Below are 20,014 nucleotides of genomic sequence, written 5' to 3'. Positions count from 1 at the left end.
AGGCCGCCCTGGCTGCTCTCAGGCCGGGAACCAGGAGGCTCCAGCCTGGGAACCAGGCTCCAGGCTCACCGTCCTGCCCAGGGGCTCACCCTGCTCCTCTCCTCTCCTTCTAATTTTCCCTCAATTCAAGTGTTGGAAAAAAAAAAATCAACCAAACCAAAGGCAAGGCTGCCAAGCTGAAGCTGGTGTGTAGAATTTAGCAGTACAGAAAGAAGGAAGCGTCACGGGAGGGCAGTGATATATACCGGCAGCCAGGGAACGAGCAGGGCGGGGAGCGGGGCCGCCTCCAGCTCCTCCTCCGAGCCAGGGCCGGTGGCTGCTCCGGGACACCGGGGACACACGGGGAGGGCAGGGAGCGACGGCACGGCCGCCTTCCCCGGCCGGGATCACAGGGATGCGGAGGGGAGTGGAAGGTGGGGAGGAGGAGGAGGAGGAGGAGGAAGAGGAAGGGAAGCACTGGGAGGTCTCTGGGTATATATAACCGCCCCTTTCAGGTGCAAATCTGCATCGTTTAAATTTGTAATCAGATGAAAAAGCACTTATGAAACTACCAGACGACTTTGATGCAAACTAGTACATTTTAATGCCATTTTATTAGAAACCATGCAAACTTTAATATAAAAAATACAAGTGCAATAAGAATCTTTGTGTGTAAATACAGATTCCGGGTTATCGTGTCGTTGTTGGCTTCCCAAAGAAATACTCCCACAAGCACGAGAAGCTGCAGGCTTCCCTCTGTCCCCTCCTGGAGCAGCCCCCCTTAGCACACGCCTGGTTCAGTTCTCTTTGATCCCAGTGTTTTGTTATTCTGCTTGCCTTTTTTTTTTTTTTTTTCCTTTAAATTAGTCTGACCACCCAAGAACACTTTTCTTTTGTTTTCATTTATTTACATTTCGTTTCTTTAGTGTCATTTGAAACGAGGAGCTCCAAGAGTGGTTCGATCTCCTTCCTAGTCAGAGCTGCAACTCCTGGCACCAAGCCTGCCCCGCCGCCCCGGGATGAGCGCTGCCCTTCCCTGCCCCTGCAGGCCCTGCTCATCCCGGCGCTCGCTCGGGTCCCCCATCATCACCCCAAAAACCACACACCCCCACACGCTCCCCACACCCCCACGGACCTGCTGCAGCCTCGCAACTCCCGGCCCTGCTGCTCCTCCAGCCTCGGCCCTGGAAAAACGGGAGAAATGCCAGGGCTCGGCCGTGCCGTTAATAAATAAACCACCTCGGCAGAAGGCGCCCGGGGACACATCTCGAGCATCAATTACACATCTCGAACATCAATTACACGTCTCGAGGTCAACACAGGCTCCACCTGAGCTCTCACAGCAAGTTTGCCCTTCACACATTCCCGTGCCTTTCGTTCCGGACATGGCTTAATCCCATGAACTCGCTCCATCGTTTTAAAATATTAAAAAGAAAAAACCCCAAACAACAACAAAGAAGTTACAACGGCTGGATATGTCAGTAAGAAGCCAGCACGGCAGCAGCGGTTAAATGTCCCTACTCTCCTACGGGTCGGAAAAGAAGGAAAGAGAAAAGGAAACTTAGCACGGGTTCGAACACCATAAATCATCAACACTTCGTCACAAAGAATAAAAGGTTCAAGTCAACAGTTAAAACAGCCTAACGAGTGTGGAGGGGATTTATCAGCATCCCACAGGCGGCAGAAACTGAAGCGGCGAGAAGGGAAGGGGTTAAAAAAAGAGACAGAAAGAAAGATCACAGCTTATCCCTGTTAACTCGGCCTGGCCTGGGCTCTGCTGCTCGGCCCGGGCCGGCCCCGAGGCGCAGCAACCCTCGAGAGTCCCCGGGCCAGCGGGAGGGCACGGAGAGGGATGGAGGGAGGGATGGAGGGATGGAGGGAGGGGAGCCCTGCCCGGCCCGGCCGCCGAGGACCCCAGCCCGGGCGGGGCCGAGCGCTCCGGAGCGGCCCGGCCCAAGAACATCGTCCCCTTCCCACCTAAAGCCAGAGCCGGGTTAAGAGAGCCAAGCTGGGGTCCCCGGGGCGCGGAGCGGGGCCGGGGGTCACAAGCCTTGCTGGGAGGGCGCGGCCGGCGGCGGCAGCGGTGACGGGAGGCGCCGGAGCCCGGGCTGTCGCTGGCTGGCGGAGGTGCTACGCCGGGGGCAGGTGCTGCTGGAAAGGGTGGGGGGTTTGGAGACGACGATTTCCGCTCCGTGGTCCGTTCGAGCCTTGGCCTTCGCACGGAACGTCAGCTTGTGAGACTCAATCTGCAGCGACACAAGGGCAGGGGACAGGGGGGCACGGGGAGAGGAGGAGACAAGGGACGGGAGGGGAATGGAAGACGATACCATAATGTCATCATTAGATGCCTGGAAGATAAAAGGCAATTTTCTGAATTAAAAGAAAGGCACGACAACCCCGCAGACGTCGCTAGCAGCGGTCGGGGGCTGCCGGGCTCCCTCCCCGCCGGCACTTACTTGTTTCTTGGATGTGAGTGTCGAGGCTCTGCATTTCCCTTTGGTCGGCGCTGCTGAGGGCGGCCAGGCCCGGCCCCACGCCGTTCTCCCGCAGCGCGGGGCCCGCGGGCGGCGCGCCCGGCCCCGGCCCCGCTCCGTTGGCCGGCGGGAGCTGCGCCGGCTCCGCGCCGCCCTCCGCCTGCAACGACAGCCGCGGGCACGGGTCAGCAGCCACGCCAGGGAGGGCTGCAGGGACGGCAGGAGATGGCAGCGGGAATCTCCGCTCCTGGGAAAGCAGATCCTGCCCGGCCCTGCCGGGTCTGACGGACCCCGGGGCCCTGGAGCTCCTCCGAGCGCCCTCGGTCCCGGAGCTCAGCCGCAGGCACAGCTGGGCAGCCTGGACAGCCGGCACAGGGAATGCCAGGCACAAACCCCCGTGTTCTGGCATGGGGTCACGGCTCTGACACTGGATCATGACCTGGGGACATCCAGAGCATCTGTGGCTGCCCCTGGACCCCCGGATGTGTCCCAGGCCAGGTTGGACAGCAGCCTGGGACAGTGGGAGGTGTCCCTGCCATTGTAGGGGTGTCACGATTTTCCTGAGCACAATTCCCAGCTCCCTGGGGCTGTGCCAGGCCCACACATCCCTCAGGGAGGGAATGTCCCCTCCCTGGGCACAGATGTCCCTTTGCTGCAGCCAGACCCGGAGCGTGCAGAGCCGAGGCTGGGGACAGTCTGTGTTCCTGTGGGAGGAGGGATGGATGAATCAGCCACGAGAGCTGTGCTCTGTTCTCACCCCCACAAACAGGGCTGAAGGACTGGGCTGGACAGACCCCTTCCAGCTCAGGGCATTCCATGGATCTGTAAATGCTCCCAGGACTGCCAGGTGCCCTCCCCCAGCACAGAGCACGTGGATCTCAGCAGCTTTCACTGGGGGTGAAGGCCCCTGCCAGCCCTGTGCTGGGGCATGGCCACTGCCACCCTCTCTGCTGGGCTCACAGCCTGCAGTGATCCCTGCCCTCAGGTTCCAGGAGGAAGGATGGAGATGGGCAGTGCCAGCCCTTGGGAATGCCCTGCAGGGTCAGGCACCCGAGGTGGGTCCAGCTCTCTCCTTTCCAGCCATCCTCCTCCAGAGCTCCCTGGGCTCCAGCCTCCCCCTGGGCTCCATCCCCACCCTGGGGTGCACAGCAGAGCCCCACAAGCAAGGAGGCTGTGCCAGGCTGTGCTGGAGGAGCTGCACAGCAGGAGCACAGCAGAAGGACCAGAACTGGACCAAAGCCATTCCCAGATCCCTGCCCTCACCTTGACAGCTCCTCCGGCCGGCGAGTGTCCCACGTTGTCCAGAGATCCCACTTTGGCCTGGGCCTTCTCCTTGAAGTTCAGCTTCTGGTTCTCAATTTTGACATCTCCTCCCCCTGCAGGGACATGGAGCAGGGCTGAGTTTGGGGAAGCCCCCAGCAGTCCCACCCAGGAGCCCTTGGGGACCCTTTGGAGGAGGGACAGGACAAGTTCCACAGTCACTTCCTCAGGAAAAGTTCTGGAAGACCAGAGCTGGTGATTTCCAGCCATGCCAGCAAACAGGGCCCTGGGGAATGCTGCACATCCAGACAGGCTGGAGAGATCCTCCCTGGATCTGCTCCTGAGGCTGCCTCCTCCAGCAGAGGTGTGAAATGCCACCCCCACCGTCCCTCCCTGGTGCCAGTCCTGTCCCTGTCCCTGCCCAGCCACCTGTGCACTCAGCAGGGCCAGGGCACCTCCTGCTCCTCTGTGTCCCTGCCCTCCTCCCCTCCTCATCCCTTCCCCCTGCTGCTCCAGCCCTGGCATCCCTGGGCAGCTCCTCTGGCACACACCTGCAGGAGCACTGCAGGAGAACGTGGGGGTCACAAACAGAGCTCAGAATTTTAGCAAGATTTTTCCAGAATGGAATAGATTGCAGAATTAGATATAAATAGATTCCTAGATATAGATATAGATATATAGATACAGATGATATAGATATAGATAGAACAGATAGAATTAGAAATAGATAGATTCCCATTAATCACAGAATCCAGAATGGGCTTGGAAATGACCTTAAGGATCCTTAAGGATCATCCCAGTGCCACCCTGCCATGGCAGGGACACCTCCCACTGTCCCAGGTGCTCCCAGCCCTGTCCAGCCTGGCCTTGGGCACTGCCAGGGATCCAGGGGCAGCCACAGCTGCTCTGGGCACCTGTGCCAGGGCCTGCCCACCCTCCCAGGGAACAATTCCTTCCCAGTCTCCGTCCAACCCCAGCCCCCTGGCAGTGGGAAGCCATTCCCCTTGTCCTGGCACTCCAGGCCTTTGGAAGTAACTTCTTCCCTTCTCAGGCTGAACAATCCCAGCTCTCTGAGCCTTTCTCCCAGGGGATGCTCCATCCCTCGGATCACAGTGCTGCCTCCTTTGCTGACAAACCAGTGCACAAACCCACGGACTGGAATCCTGGATCCTAAGGATGATTCCAACCCCTGCATGGACAGGGCCACCTCTCCCTGGCTGCAGTCCACATCCCAGCAGCTTGTCCAAAGCCCAGCTCAAGTCTCGTTAAGCACAGCTTTGCCTCCCAGCCACATCATTAGACCCTCAGCTCTGCTCTGGAAGCCCGGCACGGTGCAGACCCAGGGGTTTGGTGCCACAAAGGCGGCCGAAGCCTCGGCAGGGTGGCAGCGCCAGGGGCACCGAAGTGACCATCAGCTCAGACACTGAACTGACCATCAGTGCCAGGACACTGAAGTGACCATCAGCTCAAGGGCACTGAAGGGACCATCAGCTCAGACACTGAACTGACCATCAGTGCCAGGACACTGAAGTGACCATCAGCTCAAGGGCACTGAAGTGACCATCAGCGCCAGGGGCACTGAAGTGACCATCAGCTCAGACACTGAAGTGACCATCAGCTCCAGGACACTGAAGTGACCATCAGCTCCAGGACACTGAAGTGACCCTCAGCTTAGACACTGAACTGACCATCAGCTCAGACACTGAAGGGACCATCAGCTCAGACACTGAAGTGACCACCAGCGCCAGGACACTGAAGTGACCATCAGCTCAAGGGCACTGAACTGACCATCAGCTCCAAGACACTGAAGTGACCATCAGCTCCAGGACACTGAACTGACCATCAGCTCAGACACTGAACTGACCATCAGCTCTAGGACACTGAAGTGACCATCAGCTCAAGGGCACTGAAGTGACCATCAGCTCCAGGACACTGAACTGACCATCAGCTCCAGGACACTGAAGTGACCATCAGCTCCAGGACACTGAACTGACCATCAGCTCAGACACTGAACTGACCATCAGCTCTAGGACACTGAAGTGACCATCAGCTCAAGGGCACTGAAGTGACCATCCCTCAGGCCAAGCCAGGGAACTCCAGTCCCAGCACCTTGGGCTGGGGACAAACCTGAGATCCCAGGAATTCAGGCAGAGGAACTGCTGTGTTCCCAGCAAGGAGCAGGTCATTCCCACACTCATCCCAGAAAATTCACCCAGGGCCCAGAAGGGTTTCAGGAGGCAGGAGCTGCTGGGGACTCAAGGCTAATCTGAAGGACTGCAGGGAATTCCCTTCATCCTGCCACATTCCATGAACATTCTGGGATGTCCCAGGTGCCCCAAAGCCTCTGTGAGCACGGATGAAGCTTCCTGGAATGATTATGGAAACATTCCTGTTTTCCTTCTCAAATGAGCAGGAAAAGCAGAAATGAGTCAAAGCTGTAGATTATCTTCACAGGCAAGAGGACATCCCACATGTCCTAATCCCCCTCTCTGCTCTTGAAACCACCAGAACTCTGGAAGAAGCATTTTTAGGAATTTCCAGAAGCACTGGGGACATCCCCTGAAAGCAGCAAGCCCCCAAAACTATTCCAGTCCCAATCCAGGGCTGCGTTTAAGGGACAAAACTTGCAGACGAATGAGGAAATGGCAAAATTCCTACCTGGCTTATGCTTGATATTTGCTTTAGATCCACACTTGGAGGACACTTTGGAAAGGTCGACTTTCTTGTTCTGGATCTGCACCTGGGGAGACAAAAAGCAGCAGCTGAGCACAGAGAAACCCCTGCAGACTCTGGAGGCCAAAGGGCACCTCAGGCTGTGCTCTGTGAGCCTGTGTCCCTGCTCTCAGTCCTCCTGCAGATTCCCAGAATCCTGCCTGGCATTCCTGGCCACCCTGGGGTCACCCAGAGCCAGGGGCCAAGGTGAGACAGAGCTGAGACAGACAGCAGGACAGAGGGACAGAACAGCACAGGGCTGAGCTCAGGCACAGCCACGGGACACAGAAGCCCTGGAACAGGACAATAAAAGCCAACCCTGCTGCCAGGGTCCCCACAGGGCTCCTGCCCAGCTGGGACACGGCCACGGCCTGGGCAGTGCCACCAGGGCTGGGGCCACCTCAGGGAGCTGTGCCACAGCTCCAGCCCCTGCTCTGCACCATCCTGCCCAGCCTGGAGAGGAGAAGCTCCAGGGAGAGCTCAGAGCCCCTGCCAGGGCCTGAAGGGGCTCCAGGAGAGCTGGAGAGGGACTGGGGACAGGGATGGAGGGACAGGACACAGGGAATGGCTCCCAGTGCCAGAGGGCAGGGATGGATGGGATATTGGGAATTGGGAATTCCTGCCTGGGATGGAATTCCCAGAGCAGCTTGGCTGCCCCTGGATCCCTGGCAGTGCCCAGGCCAGGCTGGACAGGGCTTGGAGCAGCCTGGGACAGTGGGAGGTGTCCCTGCCATGGCAGGGGTGGCACTGGATCATCCTTAAGGTCCCTGCACTCCAAGCAGTCTGGAATTCTCAGAGGAATCCTGGTGCCCAGATGGAATGCACTGCTGCAGGAACCCATCCCTCTCCAAGACCAAGGCCAGGGCTGAGAGCAGCCACAGCTGGGAGCTGCAGGCTCAGAACTTCTGGCCCAGGTCAGCTCACAGAGGAAACCCAAGGATTTCCTTTCCAACGTGACAAGAATTCCTTGACCACCAGCTGCTCTGGGAGTTTACTGAGAGCTCTCAGGAGAATTTGCCAGAACTCCTCCCAGGGAAGCAGGGATCCTCCTGCTCTGTGTGCCCAGGGAGGAGCCCCAGGATGCTGCAGGGGGAGCAGGACAGCCCAGCTGAGCCCCTGCCAGGTCCCACGTCCCCAGCTCAGTGACACCCTGCCAAGGTCAGTCACAGACCCTGATTTGGTTTTCTCAGGAGTGAAGTTACTACAGCTTTAATCACCAGTCCTTGCTCGCTCAGAACTGAGCTGAGATTAAATTGATTTTACAGAATGCACTTGGAAATCCTGCAGTTTGTTGCCAGCTGTGACTCCTGAGCTGAGATGAAACTGTGCCACCCTCAGGGAAGGGTCTGTTTGTAGCACTTCCAGCAGGAGCTGGCTCTGCACCTTGGCTTTGCATTGGAGAGCCAAGCACAGAGTGTGGTGCCAGAAATAAACTTTGGAGTTTGGCTCAGGTGGAGAGAGCCTCAGCTCTTGTTAGCTCTTGTGTCTCTGACCACGTCCCAGTGCAGCCAAGCCCAAGGCCAGGGGAGCACAGGGACACTCCAAACTCCTTCCCAAACTTCCTTCACCCACAGACACCGGCTGCACTTTGTGAAATCCACCTCTGTTCTGCTTTCTTGGAACAGCAACCTTGCTCAGAGCTTGGACTCCATGGTCTTGGAGATCTTTTGCAACCTCAGTGGTTCTGAGAGTGGGAAATACCAAACAAAAACCCATCCAACCCTTTTCCCCAGGAACTGAGCTATGTTTGTACTTCTGCTGGGCAGCAACAACAGCTGCTGCTTTTGGGCAAGCTCCTGGGGAATCCTGGCAAGGAGAGGAAATGGTCTCCTTGGGCAGAGGGCAGAATGGGCAGCCTGGAGCCACTGGGGCAGCACAGTGCCCACCCTGCAGTGCCCAGGCCAGGCTGGGCAGGGCTGGAGCAGCTGGGGCAGGGGAAGGTGTCCCTGCCATGGCAGGGCTGGCACTCAGTGTCTCTAAGGTCCTTTCCAACCCAAACCATTCCATGGCCATCACCTCTACCAGAGCAACCCTAAAGCTCAATGAGGAATTGTTTCTAAAGCACAACACTCTTGTCCACAGGATTCCTGAAAGCTCTAACTGAAGGCACAGACCCACCTGGGAATTAAACACTGGGAATTCCATCAGAAGTGATCATCACAACTACCTGAGCAAGAAAACATCCTGGAAGAGGTCACTAACATCACAGTGCTCCAAAGGGAGTGGGAAGATACAAAAATGAATAAAAGAAAAATAAGAAAGGATTTTTTAGGAAGACAGACTGAGCACTCACATCCACACTGCTTGTGCTGGAGGGCTGGGAATGCTCTCCTGGAGCTGCTCTGGGAGCATTTGGAGCCTGGAAATGAGCTTTTGGCTCAGAAAATGCAGAATAAAGAGCTGCTTAAACAGCAAGGAGCAGAACTGCAGTGGTGAAAGGAGAGTGTGGGAGAGGAGATGAGGAGAAGAAAGCAGGGACACAGCTGTCCCCAGGGCTGGGAATGCCTGGCAGTGCAGAGGGAAGGACAGGATGGTGACTCACGAGCAGAAGGACACTTCACTGACACAGTTAATCAGGCAAGGAAAGATCCCCCACATCCCAGCCCCAGTGCTGAAAGAACAGGAGAGGACCTGTGAGGCTCCTGAAAGGCTGAGCAAGCTGAAGGAGAACACTGAAGTGGTTTAGAAAGCACAGCTCCTTGGAGTGCACGGGCAGAGAAATGCCACAGCTGCCCCAGAGCTGTCACCAGTGTGGCCACAGGCACTTCTGCCACCAAGTCTGCTTCAGGCTGGGGGCAGCAGGAACAGAAACAGGGCTCAAACCCCCCCGAGGGCTCCCATGGACACCAGGGCTCGAGGCCAGCATGTCCAGGTATCCTGTGGGGCATTTCCATGGGAAACAGTCCCAGAAACATGGTGTGCATCATGGAAACAGCAGAGAACCACAAATCCCAAATCCCCAGAGCAGGGATGTGGGAAGGCAGCCTGGGTTCAGTGGCACAGCTGTGACTTCAGCATCTCTGGCCACCCTGGAGGGAACCAGCTGTCAGGAACCCACATTTGGTTGCCACTTGCAAAGATTTGTGGAAAACTCAGTCATGTGGAGGCTCAGCCAGCTGGACATGGATTTCCCAGGTGAAATGGTCCCCAGCTGGCTCCAGAGGCAGGTCCTGCACCAGGCTCTGACCAGACACCCTGGGCACCTCACAGATGTGGCAGCTGGCCATCCCTCCTCAGGAGCCCAGGATATTTAAACACCTCAGAACAAACTTCCTTGGGCTCAGGTCCTTCAGTGTCTTTGAAGCCACCCAAACTTTGCGTTGCTGAACCTGCCCTGTGCCAAGAGCCTGGCCCAGGTCTGGCAGGGCAGCACAGATGTGCCCCAGTGACTGAGCCCCCAGACCATGCTGGTAGGGGCTGGACAGTGAACCTGGCTTGGCTGGCAGACACTTGGAGCACCCAACAACCCAAACCAAGCTGCAGACACCACCAGATTAACTTTCTATTTTAATAAGCTCAGCCCTGCTGCCAGGGATACCAGCAGCCTTTAAATTTAGAAATTAATCTCAGCTCAAAGGTTAAGTCCCGCAGTCTTTGCCTGCTCCCAAGTCCCTTTTATGAAACAAGGAGTGAATGAGTGTGGCTCCAGCTGGCCCTGTGAGCCAGGGCAGAGTCACAGGCACTGCCAGGCCATAATGGATCAGCTCTGGGAAAGGCAGGCTCCAGGGAGGTCAGGGGGTGAGCTCAGTCCCAGGCTCAGCCACGTCCCCACCCCTGTGTGGGTCACAGCCAGCCCAGAGAGCAGGACCAGCCCTGGTGTAGCTGTACTGAAACAAAGCCACAGTTCAGCCTGGCAGCCCCAGAGAAGTGCAAGAATCCTCCAGCCTGAGCTGTGTCCAGCAGCCCTGGGGCTCTGCCAGGGCTCCTGCCTCAGCACAGCACTCCTGGGGCTGGCACACCACCGCAGCAGAGAGAAGGAGTTAGCAGACACACAGCTTGCCCAGAGCCATACTTACATTCCCACCTCCAGGGACATGCTTAATATTGTCCTTGGAACCACACTTGGACTGAACATGGCTGTAGTTCGCTTTTTTGGAGACTATCTGGACCTGGAACGTCACAGAACGGAAACAACACAAGGGAAGAGGACTGGTTAGAGTTGTCATTCTGCAGGGGCACAGGGCTCTGGGGCACCAGGGACCCTGAGCAGCTCGACCAGTGCTGGGGGAAGCCACCAAGGAGGAGAGTGAGAGACAGTGAAGGACAGGAGGCTGCACAGACAGTGTTAGTGCCAGGCTGGGAGCACCCGGGGACAGACCCTGCAGAGCCCTGGGGTGGCACTGCCCAGGGCATGGAACCCCCCTGAGCAGGGACAGCCAGCCCAGAGGGACAGGATGGCACTGCCCAGGGCCTGGAACCCCCCTGAGCAGGGACAGCCAGCCCAGAGGGACAGGATGGGACTGCCCAGGGCCTGGAACCCCCCTGAACAGGGACAGCCAGCCCAGAGGGACAGGATGGCACTGTCCAGGGCAGGGAACCCCCCTGAGCAGGGACAGCCAGCCCAGAGGGACAGGATGGCACTGTCCAGGGCAGGGAACCCCCCTGAGCAGGGACAGCCAGCCCAGAGGGACAGGATGGCACTGTCCAGGGCAGGGAACCCCCCTGAGCAGGGACAGCCAGCCCAGAGGGACAGGATGGCACTGCCCAGGGCCTGGAACCCCCCTGAACAGGGACAGCCAGGTGGGATGGGACTGCCCAGGGCATGGAAAGCTGGGGTGGCACTGCCCAGGGCAGGGAACCCCCCTGAGCAGGGACAGCCAGCCCAGAGGGACAGGATGGCACTGCCCAGGGCCTGAAAACCTCCCTGGGGCAGGGACAGCCAGCCCAGGGGACTGGGATGGGACTGTCCAGGGCATGGAAACCTTTCTAGAGCAGGGGGAGCCAGCCCAGAGGGACAGGATGGCACTGCCCAGGGCCTGAAAACCTCCCTGGGGCAGGGACAGCCAGCCCAGAGGGGTGGGATGGGACCGTCCAGGGCATGGAAACCTCTCTGGAGCAGGGACAGCCAGCCCAGAGGGACAGGATGGCACTGCCCAGGGCAAGGAAACCTCTCTGGAGCAGAGAGAGCCAGCCCAGAGGGACAGGATGGCACTGCCCAGGGCCTGAAAACCTCCCTGGGGCAGGGACAGCCAGCCCAGAGGGACAGGATGGCACTGCCCAGGGCCTGAAAACCTCCCTGGGGCAGGGACAGCCAGGTGGGATGGGACTGTCCAGGGCCTGGAAACCTCCTGGAGCAGGGACAGCCAGGTGGGATGGGACTGTCCATGGCCCAGGAGCCTCCTGGGAGGGTTCCAGGGACAGCTGAGAACTGTTCCAGAGCAGGGAGAGCCAGCCCCCAGAGGCACCACTCCCAGCACGCTGTGAGCTGCTCCATGCCCACACCTGGACTGGCTGCAGCCCTGGGTAATGTCCCTCCAAAGCCCTGGGCAGTACAGCTGGGTCTGAGAAACATTCTTCTATTGAAGGTGGAATGACCTTCAGTGGAATGAGCTCAGATGAGTCTTAGGTTAATGAAATGGTTTCTCCTTCACACTGACTCAGATTAGGGGTGTGAGAACGTGGTTGGTGGTGGCTTGGCAGTGCTGGGGATGGCTGGACTCCATGATCTCACAGGGCTTCTCCAGCCTCAGTGAGTCTGTGACTTTTAAGGCAAGAGGAGTGGATTAGGTGAGCTCCACTCACAGCAGTAACTGGGTTAGACACCAGTGTTTACAGAGGTTAGTTACAACACAGGTTTGGTCTGGAGCTGAGTTATTTACCACAGCACAAGCAAGCCCCAGCTGGATCCTGGCTCCTACAAGAGGTGAAAGCTTGGAGCACAGCAGGGATCACCCAACACTCTCACCTGGGCAGGCTCCCAGAGCTCCTCAGCCAGCTCTGAAAGGCTGCACTCAGAACAGCAGCTCTGGGAACACACCTGTGCCATGGAGTGTGGGGTGCTTCACTGACTCCCTAGAGGTACAAATCCTGCTCATTCCTGACCATTCCTGCCTGGTAATATTGGAATGAAACTGTGGCACTCCCACCTCACGCCATCCACTGGCACTTTGGAGTAACCCATCCAGTGGTGATGGCCTAAGGCCTGGAGTTACAGAGTTTTGGTACTACTGGGCTGGGAATATTGCAGGAAAGATGTGAATTCCTACATATTGTGCAGTCCTGAATGAAGCTGCTGTGAACTCAACCTCTCTGCCTCGTTACAAACTGGTTCTGTGTGTGAAGAACTGGTTTCAGGGAAACCCTCTGACTCCAAGTTACACCCTGTATTAACCTGGAGGTGAAACAGGAGGACACTGCTCTGGAAAGCTCTCCAGCAGGAGTGGAGAAGGTCCCTCCCTGCAGGAATTTCCCTGGGAACACCTCAGGGTGCACGGGAGAGAAGGGGAAGTGTCTGTGCGAGGAACAGTGCCACTGACAGGAGAGAGCAGGACAGCTGGAGAGGAGGGACAGTGACTCAAAATGGAAACGTTTTCCTTCATCTCCCCCAGAGAAAAGTGTGAAAGCAACTCACTTTCCCATTGGGCTGTTTGGGGACCCCCTCTTTTGCTGCCACTTTAGGAGCCACTTTAGTGCCCGCGCTGGGCTCAGAGCTGGGCGCGGCGGCGGCTGACTCTGGCCTTTTCTCTACCTTCCCCTGGATGGAGACAAAGGGATGATTTCAACCAGCAAAAGCACAAGTGTGGCCAGGAGCACGGGAACACGGCTGGACCTGCTGCAGAGCTGACCCAGGAGAACTCCTTGCAGGCTCTGATTCCCAGGTCAAGGACAATCCGTGCCCAGGAGCGGTGACGCCGAGGGCACGGCAGTGCCCAGCCCAGGGCGCTTCTCAAAAAGCTCCTGGTGCCCTTCCTCGGGATGCAAGCCACCCCAGGACAATGATTTTGCAAAAAAAATCCAAGCAAATCCCTGGGGAGCCCAAGAGCAGAGCAGGAGCAGCTCCTTCACGTGGTGCAGGTCTGGGAGGTGAAGACACCCAGGGCTGGCCTGGGGCTCTGGGGGCTCTGCTGGACACACACCCTGAGCTCCCAGCTCAGATTCCCACCCAGCACACTGCCCTCAGCCTTGGAGCTCAGCAGCTCCTTTGGTTTTTATCTACCAAAGGGCAGGTGCACACAGAGTCCAGCTGAGCAGAACAAAGGAAAATTTACAGGTTTCATAAAAATTTAGCAACTACCCGAGGATATTCATTGTTTTGGTAGTTTAGATGCAGGGAGTGCAGCAGGACCTGCATTTCTGGGGGGGCTTAGCATAAATCTTGTATTTCACTAACCTAAAGACCAGTGAACAAAAAAAAAACCAACACTACAACAATTCTCAGACTCTAAAAACAGCTCAGTGTAAATAAGACTACAAAAAGGACAATTTGCTTAACAAGGCAATTGTTAGGATTTAATAACTCTATGAAAATATTTAGAAATTCAAGGACAGTGCAATGAAATGCAAATGAAAGTCCCCTGAGCTGCTGCACAGCCAGGAGACTGCTGGCTCTGAGGATAAATCCATGCTGTATCGATGATGTCTGGGACACACAACACCCAGCCAGGAGTGCCCTTGACTTTAATGTGCCTGAGAGCAGATTACAGCTCTCCCAGCATGGAACGTGCTCCCTTGGCAGCAGATTAAAAGTTCTGGGCCGGGTTATTCAGCACCACAGAGCTGCAGCAAAGAGAATGGAAAGATCTGTGTCCCACTGGGGGGGTCACAGCCCTCTGGCTGCTGCTGACACACGTGGCCAGGCCAAGGCTGGGCTTACACAACAGCTAAGCAGGGCTCTGTGCTCTGCACAGCCACGTTGTTCAGTGCTCAGCAGGTGGATCCCACCTCTGTCCCTTCCATGGGACCTGCTGATGGTGGAAGTGCCACCTAAGGGCATTAAGAGGCAGCGAGACCCCCAGGTTTCCTCTCTGGTCATGGTTTTCCAGCTCTACCCTCTCCTCGTGCCCACCACTGGAGGTCCCAAAAGACTCATTTAACGTCAGCTTCGGGCCTGATGAGCTGGGCCTGGGAAAGGTGCTGTGCAACCCACATTCCCCTCATCCTAGAGCACTATTCCACCTTCTGCACGGTTCCTTACGGGCAAAGGGCTGGACTACGGACAGGCCCGAGGGTGGCACAGGGTGTTTGAGTGCCAGGCCCTGGGGCAGGAGAGCAGCACTGGAGCTCTGGGCTCCCGCTCTGGAGCAGGGCTGGCTCTGGGGGGACCCCAGCAGGACCCAGCGAGGAGCTCGAGAGAGCAGCGAGGACACAGCCACCAGCCCAGCAGAGCCCGGCACGGAGCCCCGGGCAGGCGCACAGAGCGGGGCTCACCTTGCCCCCGCCGGGCTGGTGCTTGATGTTGTCGGTGGAGCCGATCTTGGAGCGGACGTGGCGCAGGTCGGGCCCGGCGGCGCTGGCGGGGCGCGGCGCCCGGGGAGCGGCTCCGGCGCTGCCTTTGCTGCCCGCGGCCTTGGCCGGGGCTTTCTTGGCGTCTGCCGACACCGTGGAGGCCGTGGCGGCTTTGGGAGCCGTGGCTTTGGGCTTGGGCCGGCTGGTGGCCGCGCCGGGCACGCTGGAGGCCGCGGTGGAAGGAGTGGTGGCGCTGCTCTTGGTGGCACCGCCGGGAGCGCTCTTGGGGCGGCTGGAATCTGCTGTGGGATGGCAGCAGTCAGCAGGGAAGGGGACAACAGGGCTCAGGAGCTGCCTCGGTCACACAACCCCAGCACGGGCTGGGACACAAAGATCAGCTCATCCCAGCCCTGCCATGGCAGGAACTCCTTCACTGTCCCAGGTGCTCCATGTCCCCTCCAGCCCGGCCTGGGACACCACCCTTCCCAGAGATGTACGGGGACCCCTCAATAACCCCAGCCCCAGCAAAGGGGATTTGATTCAGACTGAGGGAACAGCCCCAGGCTGTGCCAGGAGAGGTTCAGGTGGATATTGGGAATATTCCTTCCTGGAAAGGGCTGTCCAGCCCTGCCACAGCTGCCCAGGGCACAGAATCCCCATGGCTGGAGGGATGTGACATCCATCTGGATGTGGTATTGGGGACAGGGTCAGGGGTGGCCTTGGCAGTGCTGGGGACAGATGAGTTCAATGGCCTTGCAGGCTTTTCCCAGATGGACCTCCCTGAGTCCAGGTGAGGAGGGAAGTGAGCAGTTACCTGAGGGAGACTTTGCAGGGGGTTTCTTGGCATCTGCCGGCTTCGTGTCTGTCTTGATGGCTGCCAACACAAACACAGCGGTCAGGGGAGATCCCTGCAGCATTCCAGCCTGGAACCAGCCCAGGATTGCCTGCTCTGAGTGAGCCCCTGCCTGGGCAGCTCCTGCTGCCACCAGAACCCCCTCGTGTTTGGCAGCCAAAGCACCAATCCATGACAAAGGATCCTCGCTCGTTCACACCACACACCGGGGATGGGCTGCATTTTGCTTCTCCTCACATTAACTTCCTAAATCTGACAGCATTCACCAGGAGTATTTTAATTCTGCCACTCTTAATTTCTTAAAAAAAAACCCAACCAAGCAAAAAAACCCCACCCCAGAACATTTCCTTTCTTTACAAAGGACCAAAAGCAGCCCCACATTTGTCCTTGCCCAACCTTGCTCTCATTGCCAGACCAGTCCTACCCTGTGCCAATTTTCTTGCACAGGAGTTATTGCACATATTTTGGCTCCTATTTTAATTGTATAAACCCAAAAATCAATCCCTAAACTGAGCTGCCTTTGGGCAAAGCCCAACGATCACAACCTGATTACACTGCACAGAGGACACTCTAAACCAGGGATGCAGCCACACTTCTCCAGGCAGGAGAAAACCAAACACCAGATTGATCAAGGCAAAACCCACAGAATGAAAAACAGAAATGGGGCTTTATTTTATGGAACTCTTTGATCACGAAATTGTAGGGTTTTTACTATTAGTGATGAGCACGTTTGGGTAAAATCTGCTTAATTTCAACAGCCAAATGAAGGCAACATTGAAAAGAAATAATAAATGGAAAAGACCCAAGTTAGAAATTATGAAAACCCTCATTTTTTAATATTTAATTCCCATTAAGTCTCAGATTTTTAGATACACTCCAGCAGCTGTCAGGGTCCTTTATGGAGTACCAATACCAAAAAGACCAAGGGGAAGAGGCAGATAACTACAGGCCAAGTTAGTCTGGATCATTCCACCCTGACTTTGCTAAAAGCATTCAATTAAACACCCCAGATAAGATTCCAGCTAATGAGGTGAAACCCATTTGGATAATTTAATAAGGCCTAAAGGATGGATACATAATTAATAGCAAACACTTCAAACAAGGGGCTGGCAAACCAACCTAATTTCATTCCTCGAGACCACAACTTTAACTGGGGAAACTGCACAGACAGAACAGCCCTAGGTTTGTGTAAAAGGCAGAGGAATATTATGTTACATTAATATACAGAGATGTTTTGTCTGCTGGTGTCAGTGGGGAGCCAAATGCTGAACACTTCTGTTTGTATGAAGGTGAGGTGCTGAAAACCCAGACAGAGCCCCTGGGACAAGGGTCTGTGTGACAGACTTTGATCTGTGCCTGATCTCAAGGGCTGAGCGTGGTCTTGTACAAACATTCAAGTCATTTCCACAGGGAGGGGGGCAAAAACTAAGGAAGAAATAAAATTAAAAATCAAAACATCAAGCCCCACATAACCCACGGCTCTCCTTTATCAGAGAAAATGACTGGCCTGAAAATACCTGAAAAAGTGGAACTACATCATGTCAAACTGGCCTTTACAGACACATTTCATGTGAGACAACGACTGAAACTTGGTGGCAGCTCAAGGCACCGAGTGCCTGGCACGAGAAAAGCACCAGCAGCTGTCCTGAAAGAGCATCTTATCCCCACCCCAAAGTTATTCTCTGGGTCAACACTGTGTTGTGAGAAACTAAATCCATGGAATCACCATGGTTGGAAAAGCCCTGCCAGACCATCCAGTACAACTGTTCCCCACCACTGACCATGTCCCCAGGTGTCACATCCCTGTGGCTCTGAAATCTCTCTGGGGATGGGGACTCCACCAGTGCCCTGCCCAGCCCATTCCAAGGCCTAACCACCCTTTCCATGAGGAACATTCCCAATATCCACGCTGAGCCCGACCCCCAGCTGTCCCCTCCTCTAAAGGATCTGTGACACCAGAGCTGTGACCCCAAGAGCTCCAGGTGTTCCCAGCCACATGTCACCCAAACCAAACCACACCAAACCCAACCCAACCCAACCCAACCCAACCCAACCCAACCCAACCCAACCCAACCAAGCAAACCAAACCAAATGAAACCCACCCCAACCAAACCAAACCAAACCAAACCAAACCAAACCAAACCAAACTCAACCAAGCCAAACCCAACCCAACCCAGCCCAACCAAACCAAACCAAACCAAACCAAACCAAACCAAACCAAACTCAACCAAGCCGAACCCAACCCAGCCCAACCAAACCAAACTCAACCAAGCCAAACCCAACCCAACCCAACCAAACCAAACCCAACCCTGAGCACTGGACTCTCTGTGGTTCCCTTGAGACCCCAGGGCACCTTACACCCTCCGTCCCACCCCTGCTTCCACCTGACCCAGAACAGGACACCCAGCTCTTCCCATTCCTGCCTTCCCTGTGCATTTCCAGATCCAGATTTCTCAGCCTCCCCATGGAGTCCCTCCAGCTGACCTCATCCTCCCTCACCCCAGGGCCTGTGCTCTGGCAGGATCCCACCACGTTCCTGGTGCCACAGCCCCTTGCCCTGCCCCTCCTGCCTCTTGGAACAGCTCCCTGCAGCTCTGCATGGCTGCCTCCATCTCCTTTCAGATGGCAGCAGCAAACACTGCTTTGTTTGTGGCTCAGTTTGGGCAGCAGCAATGAGCCCAACTCATTAGAACAGATCCTGCATTCCCGGGCTCCCGCTTGCCTCCAAGACCACACAAAATGAGTTTTACTCACAAAATGAGTTTGTCAGACAGGATATGTGGCTCTTGGAATGTGCAACACCTTCTCTACGCTTGATTAATTAGATTTTCCCCCAGAGCATAAAGTCTGGGATGTCCATTAGGCCAAATCCACCCAGCACAGCTAAAACATGACAATTCTTTTGGGAAAGCAGGGATATGAACCCACGCTTTGGGATTCAAACTAGTCTGTCTCATTTTACACTTTTATTGACAAATTTTGCCACTGAGGCCCAGTCATTTGAAAAGACTTGAGAAGACTTGACTATAATCTTATCTGATGTTAAATCTCTCAAGCTCCATTAAAAAGAGTGTGAACAGTGTTAGTTTATTTAAAACACTGCTCAGGTTTCCTGTGGAACTCATGGGAAGTTCCCTCTTTAGCAGCAGTACGAGTGGGACACAATTTTTGCATGAAGCTGATGGGATTTCAGCTCCAAATTCTTCCTGCTCTACTAAAAATCCTCCACTTCTGCTCAACCCTCTTGGATTTCACACACCAGTTCAGGTGTTTCAAGTCCTCTTCTGAAGATCTGCTTTTTTTAACTTTTATTTGGTGTTTATTCTGTTCCTATGGCAAAATACAGAGGGAGTAGAATGTCCACTCTTAAATCAAGTGTGTCCACTAACTGAATTAACCCTGGATCACACACAGCTGATGGAGGTTGGCCCTGAAGGGAATTTGGAAGAGAAAGCCCTGGAGAGAAGAACACTTGAGCTACTGTCAGAATCCAGGCAGTGATGGAGCGCCTTGTGAACACTTCCAGAGGTGGGGACTCCACCAGCTATGCCGGGAGGAATGTTCCAGGAGGAACATTCCCAACATCCACCTGAGGCTGCCCTGCCCAGCCTGAGGCCGTTCCCTCTCCTCCTGCCCCTGTTCCCCCAGCTGTCCCCTCCTGTCAGGAGCTGTGCAGAGCCCCTGGTGCCAGGGTATTCCCGAGGAAAGGAGGGAGCACTCACACGTTGGCCTCTTGGGAGGAGTGGCCGCCGTGGTTTTGGCAGCGGCCGCTGCCGTCACCGGCGACGGTGCCGTGGTCCGGGGAGCAGCAGAGGAGCTCCTGGAAGGAGTTTTGGGAGTGGTGGAGGATGCAGGCTTGGACAGGGAGGTTCTCTTCTCCGCGGGCTTCGCATCCGCGACCTGCAACGGAGCGGGCGGCGTCAGAGCGGCCGGAACGGCGCCGGCGAACCGCGCGCTCAGCGCCAGGGGAAGAGCCAGGAGAGGCTGAAAGGAACAGGAATCGCTGCAATTCCTCAGCACTTAATGAAGCCTGGCACCGCTGAAAGGTTATAATGCAATTAAAATATAATTAAGACGTGCAGAAGCGAGTGGTGGTGTGGAGGGCAGGACACGGAGCACGGACCCTGCGAGGAGCAGCTCCCAGCCAGGGCTCAGCTTTGATGTGTGGGGGCCTCTCCAGCTGGGAAGGAGGTTTTGATTTCTGGATAAAATGGAACCAGTAGAACACCAGCAATGCTTCTGGGAGAGATTCCCACCCTCCAGGAGCAGCAATGATCCCTAAGCTGCAATTTGTTTAAACAGTGGGGACAGGAAAATCGGGTGGCCACGGCTCATCCCTCCTTGGAAAACT

General features: G+C 56.1%; 1 protein-coding gene across 5 annotated transcripts in view; it reads right to left on the bottom strand.

Moving 5' to 3' along the window:
- Window positions 1-574: 574 nt before the first annotated feature.
- MAP4 (microtubule associated protein 4) overlaps window positions 575-20,014 on the bottom strand; it is a 150,469-nt gene continuing 131,029 nt past the window's right edge. The window contains exons 15-23 of one of the 5 annotated variants that reach the window (XM_041408508.1): window positions 19,386-19,563; window positions 15,625-15,684; window positions 14,793-15,112; window positions 12,997-13,119; window positions 10,442-10,534; window positions 6,372-6,453; window positions 3,717-3,829; window positions 2,436-2,613; window positions 575-2,327 (exon numbers count right to left, since the gene is read on the bottom strand). In XM_041408508.1, the coding sequence (XP_041264442.1) occupies window positions 2,320-2,327; window positions 2,436-2,613; window positions 3,717-3,829; window positions 6,372-6,453; window positions 10,442-10,534; window positions 12,997-13,119; window positions 14,793-15,112; window positions 15,625-15,684; window positions 19,386-19,563 (1,155 nt within the window). In that variant the 3' untranslated portion in view covers window positions 575-2,319. The remainder of the gene's footprint in view (window positions 2,328-2,435; window positions 2,614-3,716; window positions 3,830-6,371; window positions 6,454-10,441; window positions 10,535-12,996; window positions 13,120-14,792; window positions 15,113-15,624; window positions 15,685-19,385; window positions 19,564-20,014) is intronic. The other 4 variants (XM_041408510.1, XM_041408509.1, XM_041408511.1 and 1 more) reach the window with 4 other exon arrangements.

This window comes from Onychostruthus taczanowskii, unplaced genomic scaffold (assembly GCF_017590055.1).
Source record: "Onychostruthus taczanowskii isolate IOZ18803 unplaced genomic scaffold, ASM1759005v1 scaffold3, whole genome shotgun sequence".
Classification (NCBI taxonomy): Eukaryota; Metazoa; Chordata; class Aves; order Passeriformes; family Passeridae; genus Onychostruthus; species Onychostruthus taczanowskii.
Note: the sequence above shows the minus strand (reverse complement) of the source record. Positions and strands in the feature narration are given on the sequence as shown.